The sequence below is a fragment of the Temnothorax americanus genome, unplaced genomic scaffold, assembly GCF_048541705.1.
Source record: "Temnothorax americanus isolate GAGA-0224 unplaced genomic scaffold, ASM4854170v1 Scaffold23, whole genome shotgun sequence".
NCBI classification, from domain to species: Eukaryota; Metazoa; Arthropoda; class Insecta; order Hymenoptera; family Formicidae; genus Temnothorax; species Temnothorax americanus.
In genome coordinates, this window is record NW_027509371.1 from 2,182,991 (window position 1) to 2,208,299 (window position 25,309).

At 35.0% G+C, this 25,309-nt stretch overlaps 7 protein-coding genes across 10 annotated transcripts; 4 read left to right on the forward strand and 3 right to left on the reverse strand.

Moving 5' to 3' along the window:
- Nucleotides 1-49: 49 nt before the first annotated feature.
- On the reverse strand, nt 50-2,682 carry Pdxk (pyridoxal kinase). Its single transcript, XM_077408036.1, has 7 exons — nt 2,410-2,682; nt 1,962-2,061; nt 1,737-1,880; nt 1,319-1,439; nt 1,042-1,184; nt 788-967; nt 50-720 (listed from the first exon to the last, which is right to left on the reverse strand). Exons 1-7 carry the CDS (start codon nt 2,500-2,502, stop codon nt 611-613), a joined length of 891 nt encoding a protein of 296 aa, XP_077264162.1. The 5' UTR covers nt 2,503-2,682; the 3' UTR covers nt 50-610.
- A 1,105-nt stretch (nt 2,683-3,787) lies between these two features.
- Nucleotides 3,788-7,329, forward strand: LOC143898494 (FAST kinase domain-containing protein 4). 2 transcript variants are annotated; one of them, XM_077408028.1, is made up of 10 exons: nt 3,788-3,936; nt 4,071-4,222; nt 4,370-4,783; nt 5,211-5,360; nt 5,432-5,677; nt 5,813-5,954; nt 6,087-6,170; nt 6,263-6,424; nt 6,748-6,826; nt 7,049-7,329. In XM_077408028.1, exons 2-10 carry the CDS (start codon nt 4,076-4,078, stop codon nt 7,278-7,280), a joined length of 1,656 nt encoding a protein of 551 aa, XP_077264154.1. In that variant the 5' UTR covers nt 3,788-3,936; nt 4,071-4,075; the 3' UTR covers nt 7,281-7,329. The 2 variants fall into 2 exon arrangements, with proteins under 2 accessions (XP_077264154.1, XP_077264156.1); XM_077408030.1 differs by having other exon boundaries at nt 3,850-4,222.
- Nucleotides 7,330-7,478: 149 nt separating this feature from the next.
- On the reverse strand, nt 7,479-8,585 carry Nd-b17.2 (NADH dehydrogenase (ubiquinone) B17.2 subunit). The gene is made up of 3 exons (XM_077408039.1): nt 8,428-8,585; nt 8,124-8,206; nt 7,479-7,849 (listed from the first exon to the last, which is right to left on the reverse strand). Exons 1-3 carry the CDS (start codon nt 8,520-8,522, stop codon nt 7,608-7,610), a joined length of 420 nt encoding a protein of 139 aa, XP_077264165.1. The 5' UTR covers nt 8,523-8,585; the 3' UTR covers nt 7,479-7,607.
- A 65-nt stretch (nt 8,586-8,650) lies between these two features.
- Sicily (NADH dehydrogenase (ubiquinone) complex I, assembly factor 6 homolog sicily) lies at nt 8,651-10,734 on the forward strand. Of its 2 annotated transcripts, none has more exons than XM_077408034.1 (4): nt 8,651-9,025; nt 9,318-9,540; nt 9,619-10,014; nt 10,187-10,734. In XM_077408034.1, the coding sequence occupies exons 1-4, from the start codon at nt 8,835-8,837 to the stop codon at nt 10,364-10,366; spliced, it is 990 nt and encodes a 329-aa protein (XP_077264160.1). In that variant the 5' UTR covers nt 8,651-8,834; the 3' UTR covers nt 10,367-10,734. The 2 variants fall into 2 exon arrangements, with proteins under 2 accessions (XP_077264160.1, XP_077264161.1); XM_077408035.1 differs by having other exon boundaries at nt 8,655-8,947.
- A 346-nt stretch (nt 10,735-11,080) lies between these two features.
- Baf (barrier to autointegration factor) lies at nt 11,081-13,373 on the forward strand. Of its 2 annotated transcripts, none has more exons than XM_077408040.1 (3): nt 11,081-11,483; nt 11,769-11,897; nt 13,115-13,373. In XM_077408040.1, exons 2-3 carry the CDS (start codon nt 11,775-11,777, stop codon nt 13,259-13,261), a joined length of 270 nt encoding a protein of 89 aa, XP_077264166.1. In that variant the 5' UTR covers nt 11,081-11,483; nt 11,769-11,774; the 3' UTR covers nt 13,262-13,373. The 2 variants fall into 2 exon arrangements, with proteins under 2 accessions (XP_077264166.1, XP_077264167.1); XM_077408041.1 differs by lacking the exon at nt 11,081-11,483 and adding an exon at nt 11,543-11,687.
- A 1,309-nt stretch (nt 13,374-14,682) lies between these two features.
- On the reverse strand, nt 14,683-16,925 carry LOC143898500 (uncharacterized). Its single transcript, XM_077408037.1, has 7 exons — nt 16,887-16,925; nt 16,415-16,478; nt 16,121-16,340; nt 15,939-16,028; nt 15,548-15,640; nt 15,376-15,450; nt 14,683-15,227 (listed from the first exon to the last, which is right to left on the reverse strand). The coding sequence occupies exons 2-7, from the start codon at nt 16,452-16,454 to the stop codon at nt 14,879-14,881; spliced, it is 867 nt and encodes a 288-aa protein (XP_077264163.1). The 5' UTR covers nt 16,455-16,478; nt 16,887-16,925; the 3' UTR covers nt 14,683-14,878.
- A 1,855-nt stretch (nt 16,926-18,780) lies between these two features.
- LOC143898314 (uncharacterized) lies at nt 18,781-24,334 on the forward strand. Its single transcript, XM_077407690.1, has 8 exons — nt 18,781-19,187; nt 19,673-19,964; nt 20,088-20,188; nt 20,312-21,204; nt 22,484-22,597; nt 22,668-22,778; nt 23,107-23,319; nt 23,555-24,334. The coding sequence occupies exons 1-8, from the start codon at nt 18,991-18,993 to the stop codon at nt 23,740-23,742; spliced, it is 2,109 nt and encodes a 702-aa protein (XP_077263816.1). The 5' UTR covers nt 18,781-18,990; the 3' UTR covers nt 23,743-24,334.
- The last annotated feature ends 975 nt before the right edge of the window (nt 24,335-25,309 follow it).

The window sequence follows — 25,309 nt, forward strand, 5'->3', positions numbered from 1 at the left end:
TCAGATATATATTAACAGTTTAAGTTTGGTTCACTGCATAGACACAGTGTTCAAGAGATTTCAGATTTATTTAAATACAGAGTAGAAACAATATTTGCCACGAACCTATTGCAGGTTAGTCAGGTTATATATATATATAAATAAACTAGTTTTATACATTTTGGAAGACGTACACGTTGGTCTTTGGGGTTTGATCATTGGAGAAACCTCCACATTATTGTAAATGCTATTTAACAAGTACTAAGTACTTATATAGTTATACAGTAAGTAAATGGATTCTCAAAACCATTTACCATTTAATCTCTTTCGTTCACAACTCTCAACTCTTTAATTAAGCTCCTATAAACTGAGACATGCGTAAATTGGAACCGAACCTGAAACCCGCCGATTGCGAGTTGGCCGATTCTGTACCATGCCACGCGTCACACATCTTAACAAGTGTTTTTACTAAGATAACTTTACATAAACTATATATGCATATATAGTTTTATGTAACTGTACGTATATTTAAGAAAATTAAAAAATATTATATATTTTTCTTTTGGTAAGCAACACTTAAGCATTTCTCTTAACTACTTCTCGTAACTCCCCACAACATACTTTATGTATATTATAAAGATTCCGCAAACAAACGAATTTCTGGATTTTCAATACTGTTTTTACTTTGTACGAGTCGTAATTCAATTCTTCTAGCCCGTTGTGCTTCGGTATCCGTATACACTGCAAATAATTGTTTGTGTTAACAATAATACTAAGGTATTTTTCCGCGTTAAATGTCATAAATCACCTTTAGAATATTCATACGTATTAAGCAGCACGCTATACAGAGAATTTATAGTTTTTTCCATGGTGGCTTTCATGTCACTTTGCAAGTACACATGAGCAAGAAATAGTGCGGCAAAGAGATCTCCGGAACCCGTGAATGTTGTTGGTATTTTAGGAATGTCTACTTTCATCAACGTGTTATCTGAGAAAAAAAATGTAATGTAAATCCATGATTATATTTCAAAGCTTGTCTTATCTTGCAATGCATGGGTCAACCTTTCGCGGTGCTCACTACTGCTGTCAGTTTGTCACCGAGCTCAGTCGACGATACAGCTACAGTTTTTGGTCCCTTCCGATGTAACTTTTTAATCGCATTTTGCAGTTCGTTCATATTAGTGACTTTTTCATCCGTAAGTAATCTGAAAACAAAAAAGCAATTTATAAGTGATCACAAGGAGAATGATTCATTTCTAAAAATTATGGACAATTTATATAATTCCAATAATGATCAATGTATTGGAACATATGTTAAAATCAATAATATCATACGTACTCTAATTCAAACTGGTTTGGAGTTACTACATCCGCCAATGGCACTACCTCCTGTTTGTAAATTTCTTTCAATGCTTCTGGGACATACATCTTGCCATTGTCGCCCATAACAGGATCGCAAACTAATATTGAACAAGTATAATAAATATGATTCATATAAAAAAGAATTTAATCGCACGAAAATTACTGTTGATCAAAAGTAGGAGTTCCCAAGCTTTTTTTATCAAGATAGCCATATTGAAATTTTTGTAATAACCAGAGGGCCGGAGGATAAGTGTTATCTTTGAAAATCATATAAAAAACAGACTACCTTCATTTAAAAATTTTTTAATACTGTAACGTCAAAATTTCTTGGCGGACCGGATAAAACTGCCAGTGGGCCGTAGATTGGGGACTCCTAATCCAAAAGATATACGTACCGTATGTAAGATTTGGATTTTTGGCTTTCAGAGTCGTGACTAGTGACGCCACTCTTTTCAGGAACGATGCCGAACCGATGTATCCAGTTAGTAAGTGCGTATAATTGTCCAAGCCATTTTGCGCTAGGCCATCAACTAGGTCCTCTAAGGAAGTGATTGTAATTGAGAGATATCCCATTGCTACACGAGCATTAGTGCATCATCTATTTCCCATTAAGGTCTTACCTAAATCTTTATCATTGAGTACTTGGCCTTTAAATACTTTATAACCAGTATGATTGGACAATTGTACAGAGTTAATCGCATCAACCTCAAAGCCTAATAGCTAATGAAAAATTGATCTCTTAATTCACTTGGTGTTTCGTCAAGTATGTGAGATGTTTTAGTCAATTGTTACTTGTACTAAAAATTGAAGCTAAATTCAAGCTGTTCTAGAGGCAGCAGATTATATCGAAAACGAACCAGCATCGGCAAGAATTATATTTAAATAAAAAAATATCTCATAATGAGATAAGTTAATGACTAATATAAGTCCGTCGTTGCATGGACTGGAATCTTATCTCTAATGTTCTATATGCCTTCGCGATGATCAATCATGATTGGGGTGGGAGAGGCAATGATCGACGTCGAGAGGAATTCAAGGATAGTCACGAGATCTCTACGTAGAATTCACCTGCAACGGAAAAGTAGCGCTCTTATTGCCGACGTATCCTGATACTACGTGGCTCTGGATCGAGAGGATGCGCGGTGTCTTCGCGGAGCACATGATTGCAGATCAGTTGATTTAAGACGCCTCCGGATACACTTCCCTCGTTGACACACTTGCCACGCCACTAGGCCACGTCTGCCACGATCCGGCACGATCCACGTCAGCTGGTTAACTTTTGTGCAACCTGTGCGACCGATGCTGCTGCGCGCTACCGCCGCTACCGAATCGAATGGGCGAATGACTCCAAACTCCAAAAGTGCGCTTGCAAGTGCCGGCAAGTGCTTGAAGTTGGCGGTGTTGGCACTTATGCAACCTCTGGTTTACCGAACAGTGCAGTGACCTGACGATAACGGGCCCCAAATACTCAGATTTCTAAAATAAGTTATTCTAAAATAAGCTCTTTATGACTGCACACACACACTATATACATTGTACATGTATAACACATATTAGAGAGAAAAAGTTGGAAAAGTTCAGCTGCAAAGAACAATAAAAAAAATCGTAGATATATTTCCTTATGTGTAACATCTATTTTTCTTTCTCATTTATTTCTTCAAAAAACATTACTATTAAACTTAATTTAATTACTATTAAATAAATTATTATGAAATTATTTATATTGTATTTATTAAATATTATGTAATATATATATATATATATATATATATATATAATTATATGTGTTATATTTGTTTCATTTTGCAAATATAAAAAATTACAGCAGAAATAAACTTCATGGAAAATTTTCTTGTCAATAAGCTTCCTCTCGCAAAGAAACATATATAATAATATAATGAAGATACATAATTATAAATAAAGATATATAATGAATTAATAAGGAAATTTCTTAAAGAAAGAAAATAAATATTTGAGGTATATATGTATATCTTCTTTTAATCTAAAATCTTTAAAATCTTTATACCTTTTTTTTAATATTATTTTAATTAATTTTGCTTTTCAAATTTAAAGATTATATAACATATGTTTTCGAATTATTTTGTAAAATCAAGATCTTATTATTACAAGATTTACAAGATTTTATTATTATTATTAGCTTATCGACTGAAAATGTATTTTCTTTAACATTTTCAAAATAAACTGAAAGATTCCGCTGAAAAACGATGGCGCGTCTGTACTTACGATTTTTATGGAGGATTCACACTGCGTCCGATGTGGTCCGATGTTCGACTTACGACGATCCGACATCCAATAACAGAATTTATTATTATTATTATATTATTAGAGACAAAAATTTCTTATTGGATGTCAGACCGTCGTACGTCGAACATCGGACGCAGTGTGAATCCTCCATTATTTCGAGCTGCACGTTCGCGCGTTGCCACTGTTGCCACACGTCTAAACTTCTCTGCATCTATGATCAGGTGCATGGTGATCGTCTAACCTAAAATGCGCACCTCATGCACCCGAGATAATTCACGATAACCGTCTATTTTCGCGGTAACGCTATTTTTCCTCGCACCCGCTCGTAACGTAAGTCGTCCACGGGTAACGCAGATCGTGCCACACGTCGTTTTTACACGAGTGTCGCGAGATCGACGGGCGCGAACCCGTCGTCGCGACGTGTCCCCGATCGCGGCCAATTACATAAATAACCCGTTTTACAGACTTAATGACAATGCTGCAGTTCAGCGCGATGCTGTGCACAGCGACCGCCAGGCTCGCGCCTCGCTCGTCCTGGCGTTTCACCGCTCTCGTGGCCTGCAACTCCAGCACGGCGGTTACCGGCGAGCAACCCGCTGCTGATGCGCCGATAAACGTGAGTGCAATTGACAGCGACCTAATCGCTCCTTTTCTACGTTAAACTTAAGCTCCGATAACAAAATCTTTCTTGTTCTATGTGTACTTTTTAATGTTTGGCTCGCAATATTTCGACAAGAAAGATTATCAGCTGTGCATTTTGTAGGAGGACAACAGTGTTAAGTTCGCAAAAACGCAAGCCGTCTCGCAGAAGGAAGAGGAGCAGAAGCCTGAAGAGACCGGTATACAGACGAAACCTCATACAGAGGGAAGGAGCAGTAGGGAGAAATGGTCGAATGAAAACGATACAATATTTTTCAAACAATTTCAAGCGGCCAAGTCTGTGAACGACTTGCTGGACTTGGCAGTATTACCAACTCTGTCTATAACTAATGCCCTGAAGCTGATATCAAGCATAACTAATCAGATAAACAGTGGGAAATCGCAGATGGTAGACATCGAGACTGACGAGAGATTTATTCACCTCAGGAAGCTAGTTAAGAACAGTGGTGAGAAAACTCGTGAGACATCGAACAATCTGTCGAAATACTCCCAGTTATCTACACCTTCGATGATTGCAGTGAGTATGATATTGTATCTTTTTAACACCCTGCGCGGACACCGTGGGCCTTTTAAGACATGGTCAATTTTTTATTTGTGATTCCCATGGGAATGGGGGAAAAAAATTGCAACAGTTCCGGTCTATGTAAGTATAGAAATCACTTTCTGCAACTTAAAGATAATACATGAATTTTTATAGATTTTTTTGTAACATAGAAACGCTTTCAAAAACACTTTAGACTTAAAAGTCCCAGGGTGTCCAGGTGAATGCTCCAAAAACATTGTGTCCGCGCAGTATTAATATGTGTAAACATTGACGTATTTTTATATGAGTGTTCATGCCTGCAATGTTTGCAGTTATCCACACCTGCTATAATTGCACTAAGTATGATGTTTGTGTATTGAATATATACATATATGCATTCACGTATTTTTATGTAATAAAGGTGATAGCGTCGTTAAGAGAACAAGGAAAGAGAAATACTCCGCTGTTAAAGATGTTGTCGTACAATATTGTCAAATACAACATAGAGCTGGATTTGAAGCAATGCGCGACTTTGTTATACAGCATGGCCGTACTTAATTTTCGAGACAAGGTACGCAACACCATTGCATTATATTGATCTGAAAGAAAGTTCTATTTTGTAACATGACGCGTCTCGAACAGGTCTTGTTGGAAAAAATCACATCTGACTTACTAGCGTGTATACCAAACAGCCAAAACGCCGCTATAAACAAATCCATAATAACGTCACTGGGATTTCTGCGTTACAAGAATGTGAACGTACTCGATGCATTCTGCGACACGTTCTTTAAGAAATCAATGAATTACACATTGCTGGATTATTCATCAATACTACAAACGTTTGCGGCTCTACAATATAAATCGCAGAAAGCAAATTCATTTATCGAGGTATAGCGAGAGAATTTCACGATGTTTCCATCTTTATTTTAAACATTTTTGAAGTTTCTCTTTGACACCGTAAGAAAATTATATTTTCTTTGATATAGATATATATACATGTTTACTAATTATTTTTGCGACCAGAAATTTGCAGACCACGCAAACCCCTTTCAAGTGTCTTGGACCGAATGGTTGGATATTGTTTGGTCCTTAGCAGTTTTAGATGCAGTGACACCGCAACACGTAAAATTCGTGCTGGAGCCTGCATTTATAGAAAATTTAACCGGTTCGTATCTGTTGTTAACGTACCTAATTAATATAATTAATTAATCTAATTAATGTAAATAATTTACCTAAGGTTTATTGTCATCTTATTGTATTAATAATATTAATTTCGTATTATATATGATTCATACAGCCTCTAACCAGCTAAATATATCAAAGGTATTAAAATTATTAAATATCAACGCCGTTGCACAATTTGTACTGACGAATTATAAAGGTATACATTAGGAGACATTTATTATTATACTTTTATATTTATTAGTATACTTTTAACAATTCTCTAGGCATTATTATTGTTTTAAATTACAGGACCTCTTTTAAAGGAAGACTCAGAATTTAATAATGTATCTATAGTTAGATCAAAGGAAAAACAAATGTATATAAATGCGTTGTTGGAAACACTAACGGAAACATTACTGTCTTCATCCTATTTTAAAACAAATTTTGATACAGGCATGGGCTTCTCGTTAGGTAAGTTATTTAAATAAAATAATACCAGTATAATCTCGTAGAATTTGATTTTGAAATTGCAAATGCACGAAAACGAATATTATATTAAATGTAAATATTATGTTAAATATTAAATGTTATGAATATTATGTTAAATGTTTAATTTATTCGTAAATAAACACGAGGATCATTATTGCATTGATATCTAAATAAACTCGGCGAAGTTATATACTGGTATTAATCCATTTTTTTTTTTTTTCACAAAATAAAATTTAGAGTAAGTAAAATATAGATATTGCATTAATCTTATTGAGTAAAAAAAATACTTGATTCTGTATTTTTAGATGCGGAATATCGCATAAATGATCAACATAGGCTTGTAAAAGTGGAAGATTGGAATGAACAGTCGAATAATGTACGAAGGTACGTCCACATGTTATTAAATCGTCCAATAAAAAGTGTAGTGCATTAATTTTGTTTTTAAGAGAGTATATTAGTAAAAGTTAGGGTATTAGTAAAAATTATTCTGTAATTCAGTAAAACTTAGTTAAGATGTAATTTTATTTATTTCCAAATAATAGAAAATTAATAGTTTCAACACTGAAATATAAATGCAAAATTTATAATCATGTATAACCATTTCAGGATAGGTATAATGGTGCACGATTACCGTGATTATTGCATAGGACAGAACGATCTCGTAGGATCGACGTATTTATACACACAATTATTAAAAGCCAGAGGATACAACCTCATACAACTTTCTTATGAAAACTTCAGTGTACAGGACCATATAAAAAAAAGGGTCAATTACTTGAAGCAATGCATGAACAGTGTACAGGAAGTGACGTCAGTAAAACAAACAAATTCAATATAGTGCAGTGTTGGCTCAGTCCAATAAAATCCAAATAAATATTTAAAAAGAATGTATAAATAGACGCTTTCATTGTTCCTTATATATTCCAAATTGGGAAATTAATTAAATGTTATTGCTTAGTTACTAAATCAGATTTCATTTTATTACCGCATTATCATGCCACAAACCAGCGGGAAAAAAAAGGACAAAAAACCATCCTTTTAAATACCTACAATCTTTTTTATCTTGATAGTCACTAGTCACTTTATTTACATTGAATATTTTATTTCACTATCACTTATGAATTAACTACTTTACTCTTTATGTTTCACTGCTGTTCCAAGCTTATTACTGCGGTGGCCGCCAAGGTTCGATCTTTGGTCTCGTGGTGCTGTAGGGCATGTAAGCTTGATTGGTGCCACTCATATTTTGTTGATGATCCAACATCCATTTGTACTTCGGACGAGACGGATCTTTGTGCGGCGGCAAATCTGTCTTGTGGTGCAACCAACCAAACCATTCAGGTGGGACTTGCGAGCCGTCATAATTAAGTCCAACTCTCTCTGCGTATATCACCCATCTATTACGTCCTGTAAAGATTATTGAATGAGCACAATGTTAATCCTTTGTATCTTTTGCTGTCATACGCTTTCAGGTATTCAAAGTTTGTAAAAGCAATTTAATATCATACATATACACATATATGCATATATATATATATATATATATATATATATATATATATATAGACATTTTTATACTCGTAATAGAGTATGAATAAACTCTAATATGAATATGAATGTCTATATACATGTGATCTAGAGTTACTTTTACAATGCCATACTAGTGTACTTAATAACTCACCTACGAAGTACATATTATTTTCGTAATATCGATTTCCATATTTGTCTTCTCCAATCAGGGTACCGCTCTTCAGCTCGTCCACCCTGTCAAATCAGTTTGTATTGACAATTGTTACTTGCGAGATCAAATTGACACGCTGCAAAATACTTTATGCAAAAGCACGATGACAGTAAAAGTTTGAACAAGTTACGAGCTCAAGGAGCAAATGCAGAGCCGAGTTACACAATGCTGGCAGTAGTGAAAAGCCGTAATCTTTTGAAACATTCGCTGTATCGTTAATATAAACGTATGACTGCATAACAACCTGAACAATGTCTTGATGGAGCCGATAATACCACCGTGGTCGCGTACCGTGCGGAATAACGTCGCGACTTTATCCAACCCTAATAACTTTGCCATGTTTACTTCTGCGAGTAAAAGTGGAGTAAAGCGTGAAGTTAGGCAAAGGTCAATCCGGTAGTGTCGCCAATATTTAAATCTAGGAACTTCAAGAAAATATATTGCAGTAATTTTGTTGTCAAGCGTGCTCTCTAGCAATCCTGATTATTTTGAACACATGGTTTATAGGTTACCTCGAATGTTTTTATTCAAAATTGTAGCGAATTGCAACGAAATATTACGTCACGACAGGCAATTTTATTATTCAATGTCATTCCCGTCGTGCGATTATTTGCATCGCTAGATTCAGCACAAATTTTTAGACTAAAAAGGATGAATAAACTGTCGATTATCGAGCGAAATGTGCGATCGCAGTTGCGACGTATGAACACGAGTGGTGCGAGGCAAAAACAAACTCCGACCGAGTATTGTTTGCAGCTGGTTAGGTACTTGCCTTCGCTTATGTTAAATCGGAGCTGCACAAATATAAACAAGAATTATACAATCATATTTATATCATATAAGTACATATTACAATATTCTCACAACCAGGATGTAATATAATATTGTCAGTATATCCCAGATATTATAACGTTGTGTTGACTTGACATATCCAAATAAATTTAGGTTTTTCAAAATTTCCTGAGGAGTGGAGATGGAATTAAATGCACCTTCTACATTTCTGTGGAATAACACAAAAATTTCTTGCAGAATACGTCAAAGTAATCGTGCTAAAAATTTGTGGAACATTATTATAGGGAAAGGTACTCCAACAGGATTCACTCAAAGTTGTGCTCATACATATTGTCTTTCTAGGAACAACGATTATGAGAACTTTCTGTGCACGCTATTGCTTCCACGTGGTATTAAATCAGCGGCGTTTGCTGTACGAGCATTCAATGTCGAAGTGGCACAAGTGGAGGACCAAGTGAGGGACAGTAGGATAGGCGCTATGCGATTACAGTTTTGGACAGACGCCCTGAACGGAATTTATAACGATAGTCCGCCGAGGAGTCCCGTGGCGTTGGAGTTACACAGGGTAGATGAACAGAACGCATTGCGATATGCATTTGCATGACTGTTGCTGGATATCAGAGATGTCTTCCGCATCTTGCAGATCCTTCAACGGCACAAGCTATCTAAACGCTATTTCAAGCGCTTGATTGACGCTCGCTTGAACAAACTAAGCGGCTCGATATTCGTGGATCTGGAGTCGCTCGAGAGGTATTGCGACTATACCACATCGTCGATCTATTATTTGTTACTAGAGGCACAGGGCACGGCGAGCGTCAACGCCGATCACGCGGCCAGCCACTTCGGCAGGGCGTACGGCCTGGTCACCTTGATACGTTCCGTGCCGTATAATGCCCGGAAACGAGTAATGGTATTGTCGCAGGATATTCTGCTGAAAAACGGCGTCTCCTCCGAGTCCATCTTTCAGGGACAGTCGAGCGCTGGATTTCAAGACGCTGTACTCGAAGTCGCGTCTTGTGCCAGGCAGCATCTGAAAGTGGTACCTATACTGTTATAATAGATAACAGCATTCTTTTTTGTCTGGGGTTTGACTAGTAACAAGTCAATCTGCATCCTCGGCTTGCAGTCTGCGCGTTTTATACTTTTCGCATCCATCTGAAAAAGTTGGGAAAGTTCTCGACTTACACGACATTACCTTTCTTTCGTTTTAGGCGACGTCGCTTAAAAAGAAGGCAGGGAAAGATCTCAACGTGATATTTCTACCGACAGTCTGCGTGGAGAATTATTTAGAGAAACTAAGGAAAGCAGATTTCGACGTTTTCCATCCGACGCTACAGAAAAGAAACGGCATTCTCCCGTTACAGTTACTGTGGAGAAAAATATGGTCTTAGGGTGACTTTGACCAAACTCCGATTAATTTGATTAAATGATTGATTGCAGAATTGCTGCAAGATTTCTAACTGTACAATTTTCGTTGTCCTTAATTTAATCTTTCTTTTCATTAAACAACAAAGAAGTTTCATTTTATTCTATCCCTGTTAAGAATTATAGAATACTCGCACTATTTTATTAACATAGAGTTATTAAATTTTTGTTTTTTAAAATGAAACAAAAGATTGGATTGGTGACAACCAACTATACACAGTTAGAAATTGTTTTAAGCAATTGTGCCGATTGAAATTATAATTGCCAATTAATTAAGTTAATGGGAGTTTGATTGAAGTCGCCCTTAGTGATTAAAGTTTGAGATATCGTTTAATGCGTGTTTTATTCATTTATGATCCTGCCTCTGTCTAACAATAAGTTGCTTTGAAAAATTTCAGATCGGAGGAAAATTTTTTTTCAAATATCGCATCCTGGTTAACTTCTCGTTTTTTCTTTTTTTTTTCTGCGGTAATAAATGAAGTTTATACGTGTATCTGGCGTGTACAATTTCTATCTGCAAGAATGTGAGCACAGGTTTCATCTTTACAGATATAATTTTGACTGTGGAGACGCTAAAAATGTAGAATAAAAATTACGGTCGAGTTTTGGCTTTTTCAATAGCGTCGCGCGACACGTCCATTCGTGACTCACGTGACGAGTAAAAAAAATTTTGATATTCCGCTCTACTCGATATATCTATTCCACGTTCGATGAAGGCATTAAGGATCTGTTCGTGTTTCCTGCACTTTTTGCACTTATAGAATCTTCGCTTTCTCTTTCTCCAACGTGCAATGTATTGTTATCTCGTTTCAAGTGCAGGAAATTTTAGGAATTTAGGAATTTTAACCAACGAGTAAGTAACACGACAAATCTGTTGACACAGCGTAAGCAGAGAGACGCTTGGTCTTATCTATATACTGTGGAAGTGCGAGGAAGCGGTTTTCGATTACATTAGAAATTTGTGAATAATTTCCGGTAGATTAGATTGCGTCTTATCTGCACGAAGCGGCGTTCGAAGAATTCTGAAAACTTGGCTCGCCCCGCGACGGTCGCGATATATACAATCGAGAAAGAATCTCACAGGTAATGGGTCATTCGTGTCTTATTTGTTTTTTTTTTCTGATTGTTGAGCTTGCCCATTGTCCCATTGTTTGTTGCCCACTTTTCCAACCTATTTCGTTTGTTCCCGGTGAGTTTTGTGCGAAATGTTTTCGTAAATTACGTTAAACAACAGATACTTCGTTGGCGTTAAGGTTGTGAAGCAACAGTGCAATTAGTGATGAATTGGTAGAGTGGTTTCTTGCTTAACGCAGACTAAACGCTTCGCTTAAATGACGGATTGGAAAATAAAAGTTTTCGTTTTTACAGATCAAAATGAGTACATCGCAGAAGCACAGGAACTTCGTGGCCGAGCCGATGGGGGATAAGCCTGTGACTGAGCTCGCTGGTGTCGGGGAAGTTCTTGGAAAGAGATTAGAAGGCGCAGGCTTTGATAAGGTGAATATATATTTGTATACACTTGTGCGTATATTTATAATTCTACTTAAAATATTTCGTATTCGTGAGAAGTCATTCTTAGAATCATGATACAAAAATACAGATCTTTTTATCATGCTTAGAATGACTTTTACAAACAAACTCCGATTGATCTAATTATCTTATCCGGTAGTGTCTTATCTGCGGTGTTTTGATAAGTTATTAATTACATGGTGAGAAATCTTGCTATAAACAATTCTACTGATATAAGCAATTGAACTGATCACCAATTAATTTAATAGAAATTTGATCAAAGTTGCTCTTAGTACTTTATATTTTAATCAAAAGAGTTGGTCCAATATTTATAACAATTTTTATTTAGGGACATAAAATTATTGCGCTCTAAAATTATTAGAAAATTATTCTGATTTACTTTTAAGGGACTTCCCTAGTGTGACAGGGCTTAAAATGAATGATTTTTAAAAGGAAAACGACAAAGCCAATTGATGAACAACCTTTCCCACATATTTTACTATATTTCAAGAGTGCATATCAATTTTTTCAAAATTTTATATCTGTTATTAAAGCTTGTGCCAGCCATTTTTTGGAGCGCCACGAAAAAAACGGTGACCACGATTGCAGCCGTTGTAGTTATCTGAAACAAAAAACCAAAAGGATTCTTAATCTACTTGAGTGTGGCTATCGTCTGAAGCAGAGAGAATCGTGAAAAAATATTGAAAATTTAAAAAATTATAGCAATTAAGTATAATTATTTTCGTCTTTTTTAGCAGACGTTTTTTAGCTATAATTTTTTAAATTTTCAATATTTTTTCATGATTCTCTGCTTCAGACGATAGCCACACTCAAGTAGATTAAGAATCCTTTTGGTTTTTTGTTTCAGATAACTACAACGGCTGCAATCGTGGTCACTGTTTTTTCGCGGCGCTCCAAAAAAAATGGCTGGCACGGGCTTTAATAACAGATATAAAATTTTGAAAAAATTTGTATGCACTCTTGAAATATAGTAAAATATGTGGGAAAAGTTGTTCATCAATTGGCTTTGTCGTTTTCCTTTTAAAAATCATTCATTTTTAGGCCCTGTCACACTAGGGAAGCCCCTTAAATTTAAATTAAACCAAAAGAGAATAATACCCAATTTTGTATGATTAATTATTATACAATTTCTTATGAGCCTCTTTATTGAACATGAGTTAATGATTATGACTTTTGTTATATAGGCGTACGTAGTTCTAGGGCAGTACTTAGTGTTAAAAAAGAATAAGGAGTTATTTCAAGACTGGATGAAAGAGGCGTGCTCGGCGAACTCGAAACAGTCAACAGATTGTTACCAATGTCTCACCGATTGGTGCGAAGAATTTTTGTAAAGTAGCTGTGACATAGATTTTCGACTTCAATGTTCTTTTAAGGGTGCAAAGAATTAACTATAAAGTTGTATAACATACATTTTATGAAATATAACATATATTTTAATACTTATATTTTAAACATAACAGTAAATATTTATTCCTACAAACTTATGCGACTAATAGTCATAGTCGCATATATCGCATTTTCAAATTTATTTCATAATTTGAAAACATTCGTTTCATGTTGTATTTATTTTGCAATAATATACATAATAAAAATTAATAAGATAATGTAAAATAAATAAATTCTAAATTTTTGTACACAATCAAGATACACATTATTGAAAGAAAACTGTTACACTTTAATCAATATAAATGTTACAAAAGAATGTGCAGTCTTATAGGTATAAGAACGTTAACAACCCTAAAAGTATAATACAAATGTAATGTTTATGTAAACGTCACAGAGGAAATAAAAGCAAGGTTTATTCTCTAATAATGTTCTGGTTGATAAATATCCATCTGATTGTTCAAACAAAATATATTTGAGATACAGTTAAAAAAAAAGGTATGTAATATACATACATACAATTGCTTCGCATATAGTTTCAGACTACCTCATTATTTCATTTAAAATTTTTTCCTCTTTTCCTATTTTTTTATTTCTTTTATCTACTCTTTTTTCCTCGAGAATAAAAAGTTGCGAGAGAAAAAAGTTGAAATTAAAGATGTCTTGAATGAATTGAGGATTAGGATTAGGAGTAGCAAATTTTTGATTGTCGGAATTTTAATCGAGTAACTTTATCCATATTTCTCTTGATATCTCTGATGATTTTTTGAGAAGCGTAGATTTTCCTTTATTCTGGTTGGTTTATCGAACACTTTAAAGTATTTATAGCGCTAGCTTTGGATTTGAATGTGTGTGATTCACACTTTTGAAATATCGGTGCGTTCCGAAACTTACTCGAAACCCTCGAAACTACCCCAATCTTTCTGCAGCCAATCAACCTTCTGCTCTTCCGGAAATAATAATGATGGTGGAAGGAGGTGTTATGTATTATGTGCTCTTGCACATTCTTTTCAAAACCAATAACCAATGAGTGTATTCGAACAAGCAGAAGACAAATAGAATTAAATATATTTATTGTTAACTTCAGCTACATAGTCAAGAAGTGGAAATAGAATTAAATAGAATTAAGACCGCATTTTTTTTAAATCAGATTCAAATTCTTTTTCTGTTCTATATATAATGCAATTTTGTTTCATATAATTAATCTATTTTAAGTAAAAAAATGGTAAAATTATGTATAAAAAAATATTAAAATAAATGTAAAAGAAGTATGAATTGAACAATATATAGATGTATGACAAAAAAGTAAACTTTCTGAAACTTTAAAAATATTATGGATATAAGATAGGTTTATTTAAATACAGCAATGTCAATACATAATAAACATTTTATTTTAATAACACGAGAAGTGCTCAGTAAGAAACTTATTATTGAATAGTAATACAACAAATTAATATGTAAAAATAAACATCGCACTCCTAGTATTACAGGTTTCAATACATAAATGAAACTTTTTTGTACAAACGTTTGTCTTTTACATAATAGACACTAATTTCTTATTAATTTCAATCTGAGATAAAACTCCTTCTTTCCCACTTACTAAGTGTGGATAATCCTGGTAGTGGGTAGTTTTTTTCTTTTAAAAAGCGATATGCTTCTCGGCTCATGTTTTTTAAAGTTATTGCAGCAGATATGTCTTCAGGATCCCAATTTACTTTTTTTTCATTACTTATTAGAACGTCAATTTGTTTCGGAGTGAATATCTTTTTAAGCACATTATGGACATTTTCTTTTATTACACGTTTCGTAACTGTCATTTTTTCTCTTTCTAACCGTTCTACTTTTTTTTTAAGTAAACCGATTTCTTTATTTGCTTCTTTTAGTTTTTCTTTTAAATTTCGAATTTCTTGATATCTAAAAAAATATTATTCATTTAAAAAATTTTGCAATATGTGCAATAAAATATTATATTTTCATGCCAGAAAATTACTTGATGTTTACTAGGATATATATATAATTTTTGAGTTTAATATTTTATAATCAGACAATTAATTTTGTTTACCTTAGCTCCTCATACATAACAGTCTGTGAATTACTTTGTGCGTTTATCATTGTTTCGTCACTTGCACTTGTAAAACTAAAAAATATTAAAAAATAAAAATATAAAACAACATGCAATAATCTCTCGTACAGAAATGAAGTTGTTAACACGCATGAAATCAATAAAATCATACCTAGCATTTTCTTGTGGAGATTGCATAAAATATGGTTCTGTTTTAATTTCCATTGAAGTGTCGATCAAATTGGTCTCAAACTCACTGAAAAAGCTAAAAAAATATTTATTTGAAAAATTTTGCAATGTGCAATAAAATATTTTCATGCCAGAAAATTACTTGATGTTTACTAGGATATATATAATTTTTGAGTTTAATATTTTACAATCAGACAATTAATTTTGTTTACCTTAGCTGCTCAGACTTAACAGTCTGTGAATTACTTTGTGTATTTACTATTGTTTTGTCACTTTTGCACTTATAAAACTAAAATATATAAATAGATGGAAATATAAAACATGCGATAATCTCTTGTGCGGTAATGAAGTTGTTAACACGCATAAAATCATACCTAGCATTTTCTTGTAGAGATTGCATAAAATATGGTTCTGCTTTAATTTCCATTGAAGCGTCGATCAAATTGGTCTCAAACTCGCTGAAGCTGTTAAAAAAGAAATTACTTGTAAATATAATTTATTGCAATCTTCACATATTACAATAAGGAAACATTTTATATAATATAATAATACGCACCTGCTGTTTTCACTTATTATATTCTGTCGATTGCGCTCTTTCTTCAGTACTACTTTTTCCTTCACCTCGTAAATTTTGGTGGTTGGTGGTAAATTTTCTGTTGGAATTGCATGATCATGAAGTATACGTAATCTGTTAGGCCTGTAATTTTCGCAGTTTGCTAAATGAACTGGCTTTGGTCTGTAACAGCTTGGTGTGAAGTGGATAGAGCATATGCGAGCTACAAAAATGAATTTCAATAAAATATTAAAAATGTCTCAATATTATAATTTATATGTATTCAAAATAATGTACCGTTTTTTAGGTTAACTTTATTTTTGTTGGCAGCTTGCATCCATTTTAATACAGTTTCTTCGTCCTTTGGAAAAGTGAAAAATTTAATCTTTCTCTCTTTTGAATTATCGCTTCTATTCTTGCATCCAGTTACACTACACGAAGGCATTTTAAAAAAGCATTAAAAAAAAGACAAATTGAGCCGAAATATATTGATTGGCTGCGTTCAGCCGAATTTCTGCCTCTGCTTCGAACTACTTCGAAGCGAAAGGTATAGCAAAAGGTGGTCCTTTCGCGGACCCAGCTAGTCAAGCAGTCCGTCATGAGGTAATTGAAAACAAACATAGTGACAAACATTACACAACATCCCTAATTATAATAATATAACATGATTTTACACGCACGATTTAATCGTATTTAATTATTTACTAATTAAAAAAATATATCACAATAGTAGTGCGGTTGGACTCGATTTAGGTTATGGAGTATTCACATTGCGTCCGATCACGTCCGATGTTCGACGTACGACGATCCGACATCCAATAGGAAATTTTTGTCTCTAAAGGCCGGTTTTCACACGCAATGATTGGTGGCGCCAGGCCGCGCCAGTCGACTAATGCCAGTAAAAATGCAAGTGTAAACACTTGATGCAAACTGACGCTAGTAATGTGGCGTTTACTGGCGGTTATTGGCCAAAGCATATAACCTCAAAATTTGAGGTTATATGGTTGTTGTCATTTACTGTGTGTTTAATAAATGTTAAATATTTTCCATATTATACGCCAATCACTGTGTAAACACTTGTGAGTTTGCCAGTTGGTTCTGGCGCCAATGAATGCCAGTCAGTTGGCGCCACCAATCATTGCGTGTGAAAACCGGCCTTAATAATAAATTCTGTTATTGGATGTCGGATCGTCGTACGTCGAACATCGGACGCAGTGTGAATCCTCCATTAGGTCAGGCATGACAGTACGAGTAAAGGTGCCTTTTCATGCTGACGCTCGATGCTCATTTTCAACGGCAAGAAGGTCGCATGACCACAATTGACGCCGGCAAAATTTATAATAAATAAAATACGGAATAAAGTGCAGTTTAACCTGCACTTAGTGCATAAAATGCACCTGAGTGTATGTACCTGAAGTTTGCCTGGGTCTCCTGCCGACCATTAAGGTGGTTCTTTCGTGAGAACAAGTATTAGATAAGTACCTAAAGGCCATTGCACGTAACAAAGTTTTAGTCATAATCGTAAAGTCATAAGAAAATAGACCAATCACAGTCGATTATTCTCCTTGAGCTCGAAGAATAATCGAGTGTGATTGGTCTATTTTTTAAAGGCTATTCTACAATTGCGTAAGCGTAAGGTTGTAGGAGTAGGAGTAGCAGTAGTCGTGAATGTTGTACAACGGTTCAGTCTACAATAAAGTAACGATACGTTGTAAACTTGATTACAGCAACCAATCAGAGTGCAGTGGAAAGTACAGAGGTCAAGGCACTTCCGATACTCGTCCAGCACAAACTTTTCATTTGTTGATCTTTGTGTGAAATGCATCGTTTTTTCCATAATAATTCGTTGCTTCTCACCAGCCCAATCAATTCTCTACACGATAATAAGTTTAAAAAAGTTTCATCTTCCTCGTACTGAGCACTTTCCTCGTATTCCATGATGAACACGTACCAAAAACATTACAATAGAAAAAAAGAATATTTTCGGATGCCGAGAAAGAATGTTATAACTTGACTCTTGAGATCTTTATAGCGGTCTTCGGTTCGGGATCACGTGTATTTACTGTTTCGACAAAAACAATTATGGCAGCGCGCGGCGTGATGACGCGTAACAGCACTCTGATTGGTTGGTTCTTACGTTCACATCTGGCGTAGTCGTGAAAGATGAAGTTCAACCATCTTCCACAACACGCTTTACAACCGCAGTACCGCTCTACAACCACGCCGTACAACACTCTTACAACCACTTACGACCACGCTTACGCAATTGTAGAATAGCCTTAACGGCCTTAAAGACCATTGCACGTAACAAGTTTTTAGTCATAATCGTAAAGCCGTAAGAAAATAGACCAATCACAGTCGATTATTATAAAAATTATTATTATAAGATTAATTATTATTATTATAAGAATTATTATTATAAGAATAATCGACTGTGATTGGTCTATTTTCTTACGGCCTTACGATTATGACTTAAAACTTTGTTACGTGCAATGGCCTTTACTACAAAATTCCGTTTACGCGAAGAAATTATCGTAAGTTACTACAGAAGTAGAAGTAAAGCTCGCGTAAACGTAGTATAGTTCAGAAGTGCAGCGAAAAAGAACAGACCGTAACGCTGTGCGAGATGCGATGATGCGATAGCGTCGCTACTGTTTCCAATCTATGTTGTATTGGTCGTTGGTCGTAGGATTGTTTGCGATTCACTGCGAATGTATTTTTGCGGGAGGTTAAATATTATATACCAATGTGTACATACATATAACGAGATTTTACAGGCGTTACAGGTGATTTTCACTATCAAGCTACATTCGAGGAGTACATGATATTAATTGCAAGATCGTGGATCTTGATCTTACGATTGAGTTTCGAAAATGAGGATCGCCGTAGAGGGTTGCGCTCATGGCGAATTGGACGTTATTTATGAGACTATTCAGGAAATCGAGAAGGTCGATGGGAGGAAGGTAGATCTGCTTATTTGCTGCGGCGATTTTCAAGCTACCAGAAACTTAAGTGACCTAAAATGTATGGCAGTATCGGATAAGTACAAGGATATGCGTACATTTTACAAGTGAGTACTGTTGTCTCGGCAAAAAAAGTTGTTAAAAATGTTGAATATATAGCTCTTACGTTGCATATAGCATTTACCCAGTAAGTAAGTTGATAGTATAGACGATGGCTAGCAATTTGTCAGCAATTTTGAACAAAAATATTCCTTCAGATGGGTATAAACTGCGTCTGCATTAAATTCATATTCAGAATTTGCTAAAATAATATTGCCAATAGAAATTCAGCAGAATCAGCCATTATTCAATGAAATGTATTATTTAAATGGTTACAAAATGGCAGATTCTCTCTCTACTTGGTATCTGTAGTCAATCTCTGTACCTGTTAGCAGAGTGTTGTATTTTTCTTGGCATTCTGCTAATAAAGTTTGTAACAGACGCTTTACAAAATATATTTTTGCGGTAGATTTATAATTTGGCTGTTTGAATAGATGTGTTATTCATTTAATAAGAGAGCAATATATTTTTAATACCGATTGATATGTTGTAGATATTATTCTGGCGAAAAAGAAGCTCCTGTGTTAACTATCTTCATCGGAGGCAATCACGAAGCGTCGAATTATCTGCAGGAACTTCCATATGGAGGATGGGTCGCACCTAACATCTATTATCTTGGATACGCAGGTGTGGTGCAGGTGGCTGGAATCAGAATTGCAGGACTTTCGGGCATATACAAGAGTCAGCATTGGATGCAGGGACGTTATGAGAAGCCTCCCTATACTGATAGTACTATACGAAGTGTCTATCATATTAGGAATCTAGAAGTGTTCAGATTAAAACAGGTATTATTGACTACCATACATATAAATTGATGGAATGTTTCCATATTTTTACAATTGATAATACAATTTCAGATAAAATAGTAAATGTTTTAGACAGTTGAGAAATATAGTTTTTTTTTTTAGCTTTCCGGTAAAATTGATATATTTTTATCACATGACTGGCCGGCAGGGGTAACAAAATATGGAGATGTAGACACGTTGCTGAAGCAAAAACCATTTTTTAAGTAAGTTGTCGATGACTAGACTTAACGCAACGTTTAATGCAAAAGTCTATTACGTTAAAATGATATTTTAACGGTATATTAAGATTCGATATTAAACCGTTACGTTACAATTTGGCGTTTTAGGGATGACATAAAAAGTAATACGCTTGGCAGTCCTCCGTGTATGGAACTGTTAGAACATTTGTATCCGTCCTACTCGTTTTCCGCGCATTTGCATTGCAAGTTCGCGGCGCTCATTCCCGAGAAGGGAGGTGCACGAGTGACGAAGTTTTTAGCGCTGGATAAATGCCTGCCGAAACGGAAATTCCTTCAGGTGCTGGAGGTGCGTTCGCAGGAAGACGGTCCGATACAATTGAACTACGATCTAGAATGGTTAACGATACTCTACTTGACGAATCACCTGTTGAGCGTCAAGAGCAGTATCCATTACATGCCCGGTCAATACGGCGCCGGCAGATGGACGTACACACCTACGGCGAAGGAGAAACAGACTGTGTACGAGAAATTCGGTTCCAATTTACAGATTCCTTTCAATTTCACCCGAACGGTTAAACCGTACGATCCGTGTGACACGAATACTCGGATCGAGCGGCCGCGATTGCTGATAAACGATCAGACTACTCGATTCTGTGAGATGTTGGGCATCGACGATCCTTCCACCCTACTGCAGATTATCACGAACACTTCGAAAGATAACAGTATATCGGACGAAAAGTGGGTGGAGACATCCATCGAAAGTATATCGGAATATGTCAGAAATGTGTCGGACTCCATGGAGATATCGTTTGAGGAAGAAAGCGTGTTTAACTCCACCTTCGAGGAAAATTCGTCAAATAAGTATTTTATCGACAGCTCGCCGACGATCTTGTCCCCTACGACGAACTTGTCTCTTGCAACGAACTTGTCCCCTAAGAGCAATGGCGATGATTCGAATAACGGGAACACGAGTCAAAGCACCTTGGATGGAACTCTTAATAACTCGACCACGTTTACAGACTCTACTTCGATGGAGGACAGTAAGTAGCGTTATTACAAAATAGCGAGTAATTTAATTAAACGCTGAGTAGAATAATGAACTGTTAACGAGACATTTATTACGTTTACGTGAGCGTTACTTCTGTAGTAACACGATGTATCACTCGTTTACGCGGAGTAAATTATCGTAAGTTACTACAGAAGTAAAGCTCGCGTAAACGTAGTAATTTTGTGATGATTAACGATAAACGTGTGTTGCAGGTACCGAACAAACTGGCAGTATCCAAACCGAGCCGAACCGCAAAAAGTTTAAACGCCGGAATTATTCTATGTATTCTAGCACGTTTTAACTGTGATAGTGTTTCCCCTATTAGGTATTTGGGTTTATATTTATGTTGTTTCCATATGGAATCTTTCTGTATTATACCTACTTTGTAAATAGCACACAAGAGATTTATATATAATCAATTATATATATATAATATATATATATATATATATATATATATATCTTAAAAGTTTCCAAAATAATCCTTTAATTCATCATACTTATGCATTCCTACCGATCACAAATACAGAGCACCTTTGCTTTCCTATGAATATTGCGTTAAATTTATCAGTTTTATCGCGCTTCGAAACTTTCGTTCGCAATTCTGTGATAGATATGCGACAGTTATGTAATTGGTTTTCTCGGTACTATTTTTTTGTAACTTTTTAAACAACATGGTTCAATACACACATTTCCATCTTTATTCAGAATTTCAAAACAATACTAAGAGTTCTAACAGCACTTTCCATAGTTCTAAACCTTAAAGAGTTCCGCATTTCTTTAGAGAGAAGGAATGTGTCTTTTATCGTGCTAGATTCGCAAATTTAACACATTTTTTCAATTTTTATTTTTAATATAAGGAATGCGGAACTTTTTTTAAAGTTTATCAGAAACTGTAGAATTGTGGAAATTATTATTAGAACTCTTAGTATTTTTTGAAATGTGTAGAATGTGCCAATTTTACAGACAGTTATATATAATACGTGGAATAAAATATAATATATATATTATATATATATATCATGTGTAAATTCAACGTCGCAAAGAGCTCGAGAACATTGGTGTGTACGGAAATTAAATTCGAAAACACAATCGATCTTCAAACGATACGAGGAATCGAGTTCTCGACTTTGACTAATCGATTGAACGTCACCCGTCCCTGCCTCCAGCGGCTCCAGCGCAATCGTCTCTCTCGAAGAGGGAGCACGCTGGATGCTCCGACTCCGATTGTTGACTTGTTTAATTCTGATTTATGCGTGTTTCACTGTCAGTGAGGGATGGCACTCGTGCGTCCGCGGACGACGATTCCGGGATCACCGGAGGATACCCGCGTCGCACGGACAAATTGACTGAGCGTAGTGTCACGACGCGTAAATATGGTGGTGGTAGATAGCTTTGCTCCGAACGACGTGCCAAATCTCCGTCACCTCAATCTCCACTGTCGACTATCCTGAGCGCGGAAAATGGACAAGCTGACTATTATCTCGGGGATACTGTTCCTGCTCGCGGACATCTCCGCCATAATCAGCATCGCCATGCCGGACTGGATCATTACCGACATCGGCGGTAATTGCAATCTGTTTTTTTTTCCCCTTACTTCCTTCACTTGCCGTGGCCTTGCACGTTATTTTTCTTTACGCCGGCGAGATGAAGATTAAAGCTGCGGTCCACTTGACGCTACAAATGCTTCGAAGCATTCCTCTTCTCTTTTCTTTCAATGAAGGAAGAAGGAGAAGAAGAACGCTCCAAAGCATTTGTAGCGCCAAGTGGACCGCAGCCTAAGTTAATTTGAATCGATTTTTGAAAAAGTTGCGAATTGCGAAAAACCGTTCGAGCGCTCGAAGACACTTGTTTTAATCCTACGTCTCTCTCTATTTTTTCTCCTCTCTAATAGGCGACACGAGACTGGGTCTCATGTGGTCATGCATGACCCTATACAACAGACCGCAGGTTTGTTTCAAATCGCAGCTGGAGTCGGAATGGATGATGGCACTGGTCTGCATATTTATTGGCTGCATTCTGATAACGGCGACCATAATATTACTGGTAATTTCACACTGGGACCGTACCGTCATTCCCTTCGCTCGCTGGGTAGGATTCGGCGCCAGTATGTATCACAAGAATATACGATATTTAGCATTAAAAAATGCAAGTAATACATGTATGAAGCAATGTAGTATTTATGTAATACAAAATTACAAGACAACTATATTATAAAATGTCACTTTCTAACATTGTTGATGTTACATTTGAAACAAATTTGAATGACCAACGCTAATGCGCAAAACTTACATGTCATTACTATTATTACGTTGTACATTAATCAATGTAATTAATTGCAGTGGTGCTATTTTGTCACGCGGCTGTCATATTTCCAATGGGATTCCACATTGACGAGATTGGTGGGCAACCGTATCAGTTGCCTAACTCGCACCAAGTTGGGATCGCTTACATCTTGTTTGTCCTAGCTCTATGGATCACAGTAATCTCTGAACTCTTTGCAGGCAAAGTTTGTCTACCACATTTTTAGCATTCCGCCGTAGCATTCATATTTCTTAATTACGCTCTATTGACAGTCTTTTTTATATCAGTTAGTTTTGTCACCGACAAGTTTCTGTTCAGGACCTGTCGGTCTTCAACAATATCCCGTCGGTGGTACTGTTTATACGATATAAAATTATTTTGATCTTGCAATAACAATTTTATAAAACTTTAATAGGGATTGCACTAAATTCTGCTTTATATTGAGCAGATTAAGATAGAATAAGGATCAGTTATAGCCATTAGTTTCTAATATTTAATAAATCTTCTATAAAATGATAGCTGTACAGATAAAAAGAATCAATTAAGTTATTATAATATAATATTAATACCTGTCCTTTTTTTTAACTAAAGGATGTGTGAATAGTCTATGAGCGATGTGTATTGAAATTTAACAGTCTATAATTTTCTCTAACGATATATACAATAATATGTTAGTAGATAAGATCGTAAGAAGTTAACTTTCAAATAAACACGCGGGGGAAAATTGGAATGAAACTCAATACATATTTGAAATATATATATATATGTATATATGCATGTATATTTCTTAATCATAATTAAATTTTAACATATGTACAGTTTTACTTTTTGTTGTAAACTTCAAATATTTATTTACAAAACCGGAAATAAATGAGAGGTATTATGTTTAATGCGTAAGTTACAATTAGATCGAAAACTTAGGATATTTCTTACTTCTTATCTATATTATAAAAACATACATACTAGATATAATAGATATAATAGATGTGTATGTAAGAAAACTAAAACCTGTATATTTCTGATTTTTCGAAATGTTATTTAACAATAAAACTTATGCCGCAAATAAATGGCATTTTATTTGCGTACGAAGCAAACAGTTAATCAGACTATAAAGTAACAAAATACCACATAACACAATTTAAACGCAATTGATAAACAAACCTTATTGAACACTTCAGTTTTAAAAATTATGTGACATTATTGCATATCTAGGAAAGATTAAATACAAAATGTTCAATAATTGTACAAACAATCTTCCTGATAAGTCTTTCAGTTCTTTATCTTGCCAGTTCTTCTCAATTGTTAAAATGATTTAAATGTTTCATGAGAAAGAAATCTATGGAGATTTTGTCAGGTAGAATGCATGCGTATGATCTGTTCCTACATGATTTGAAAACATATATATATATATGTATGAGCATATATGTATATATATATTTATATGAAACATATATACATTCATATATATATTAAACATACATGTTTTTAAATATAAAAAGTACAACATTGAAGACCGACTGGCAAGTTGGAATTGATTTCTACTGTACAGGAGGATTATATAAAAAAATAACCTACGTATAATGTCTATTTCTATACTTTATACACACATTGTCACAAACTTCAAAATCTTTTTCACACTTTTGTTTGTCTTCTTAAAGAAATTGGAAAACCAGTAACATTTACAATAATCTTACTCAGAAAGAAGAATTATATACACACACAAGACGCTCTAATATCTCAAAAACTGCAACGTATAAAGCTTTTAATATGTATAACGCTTTTTAGATTCACTA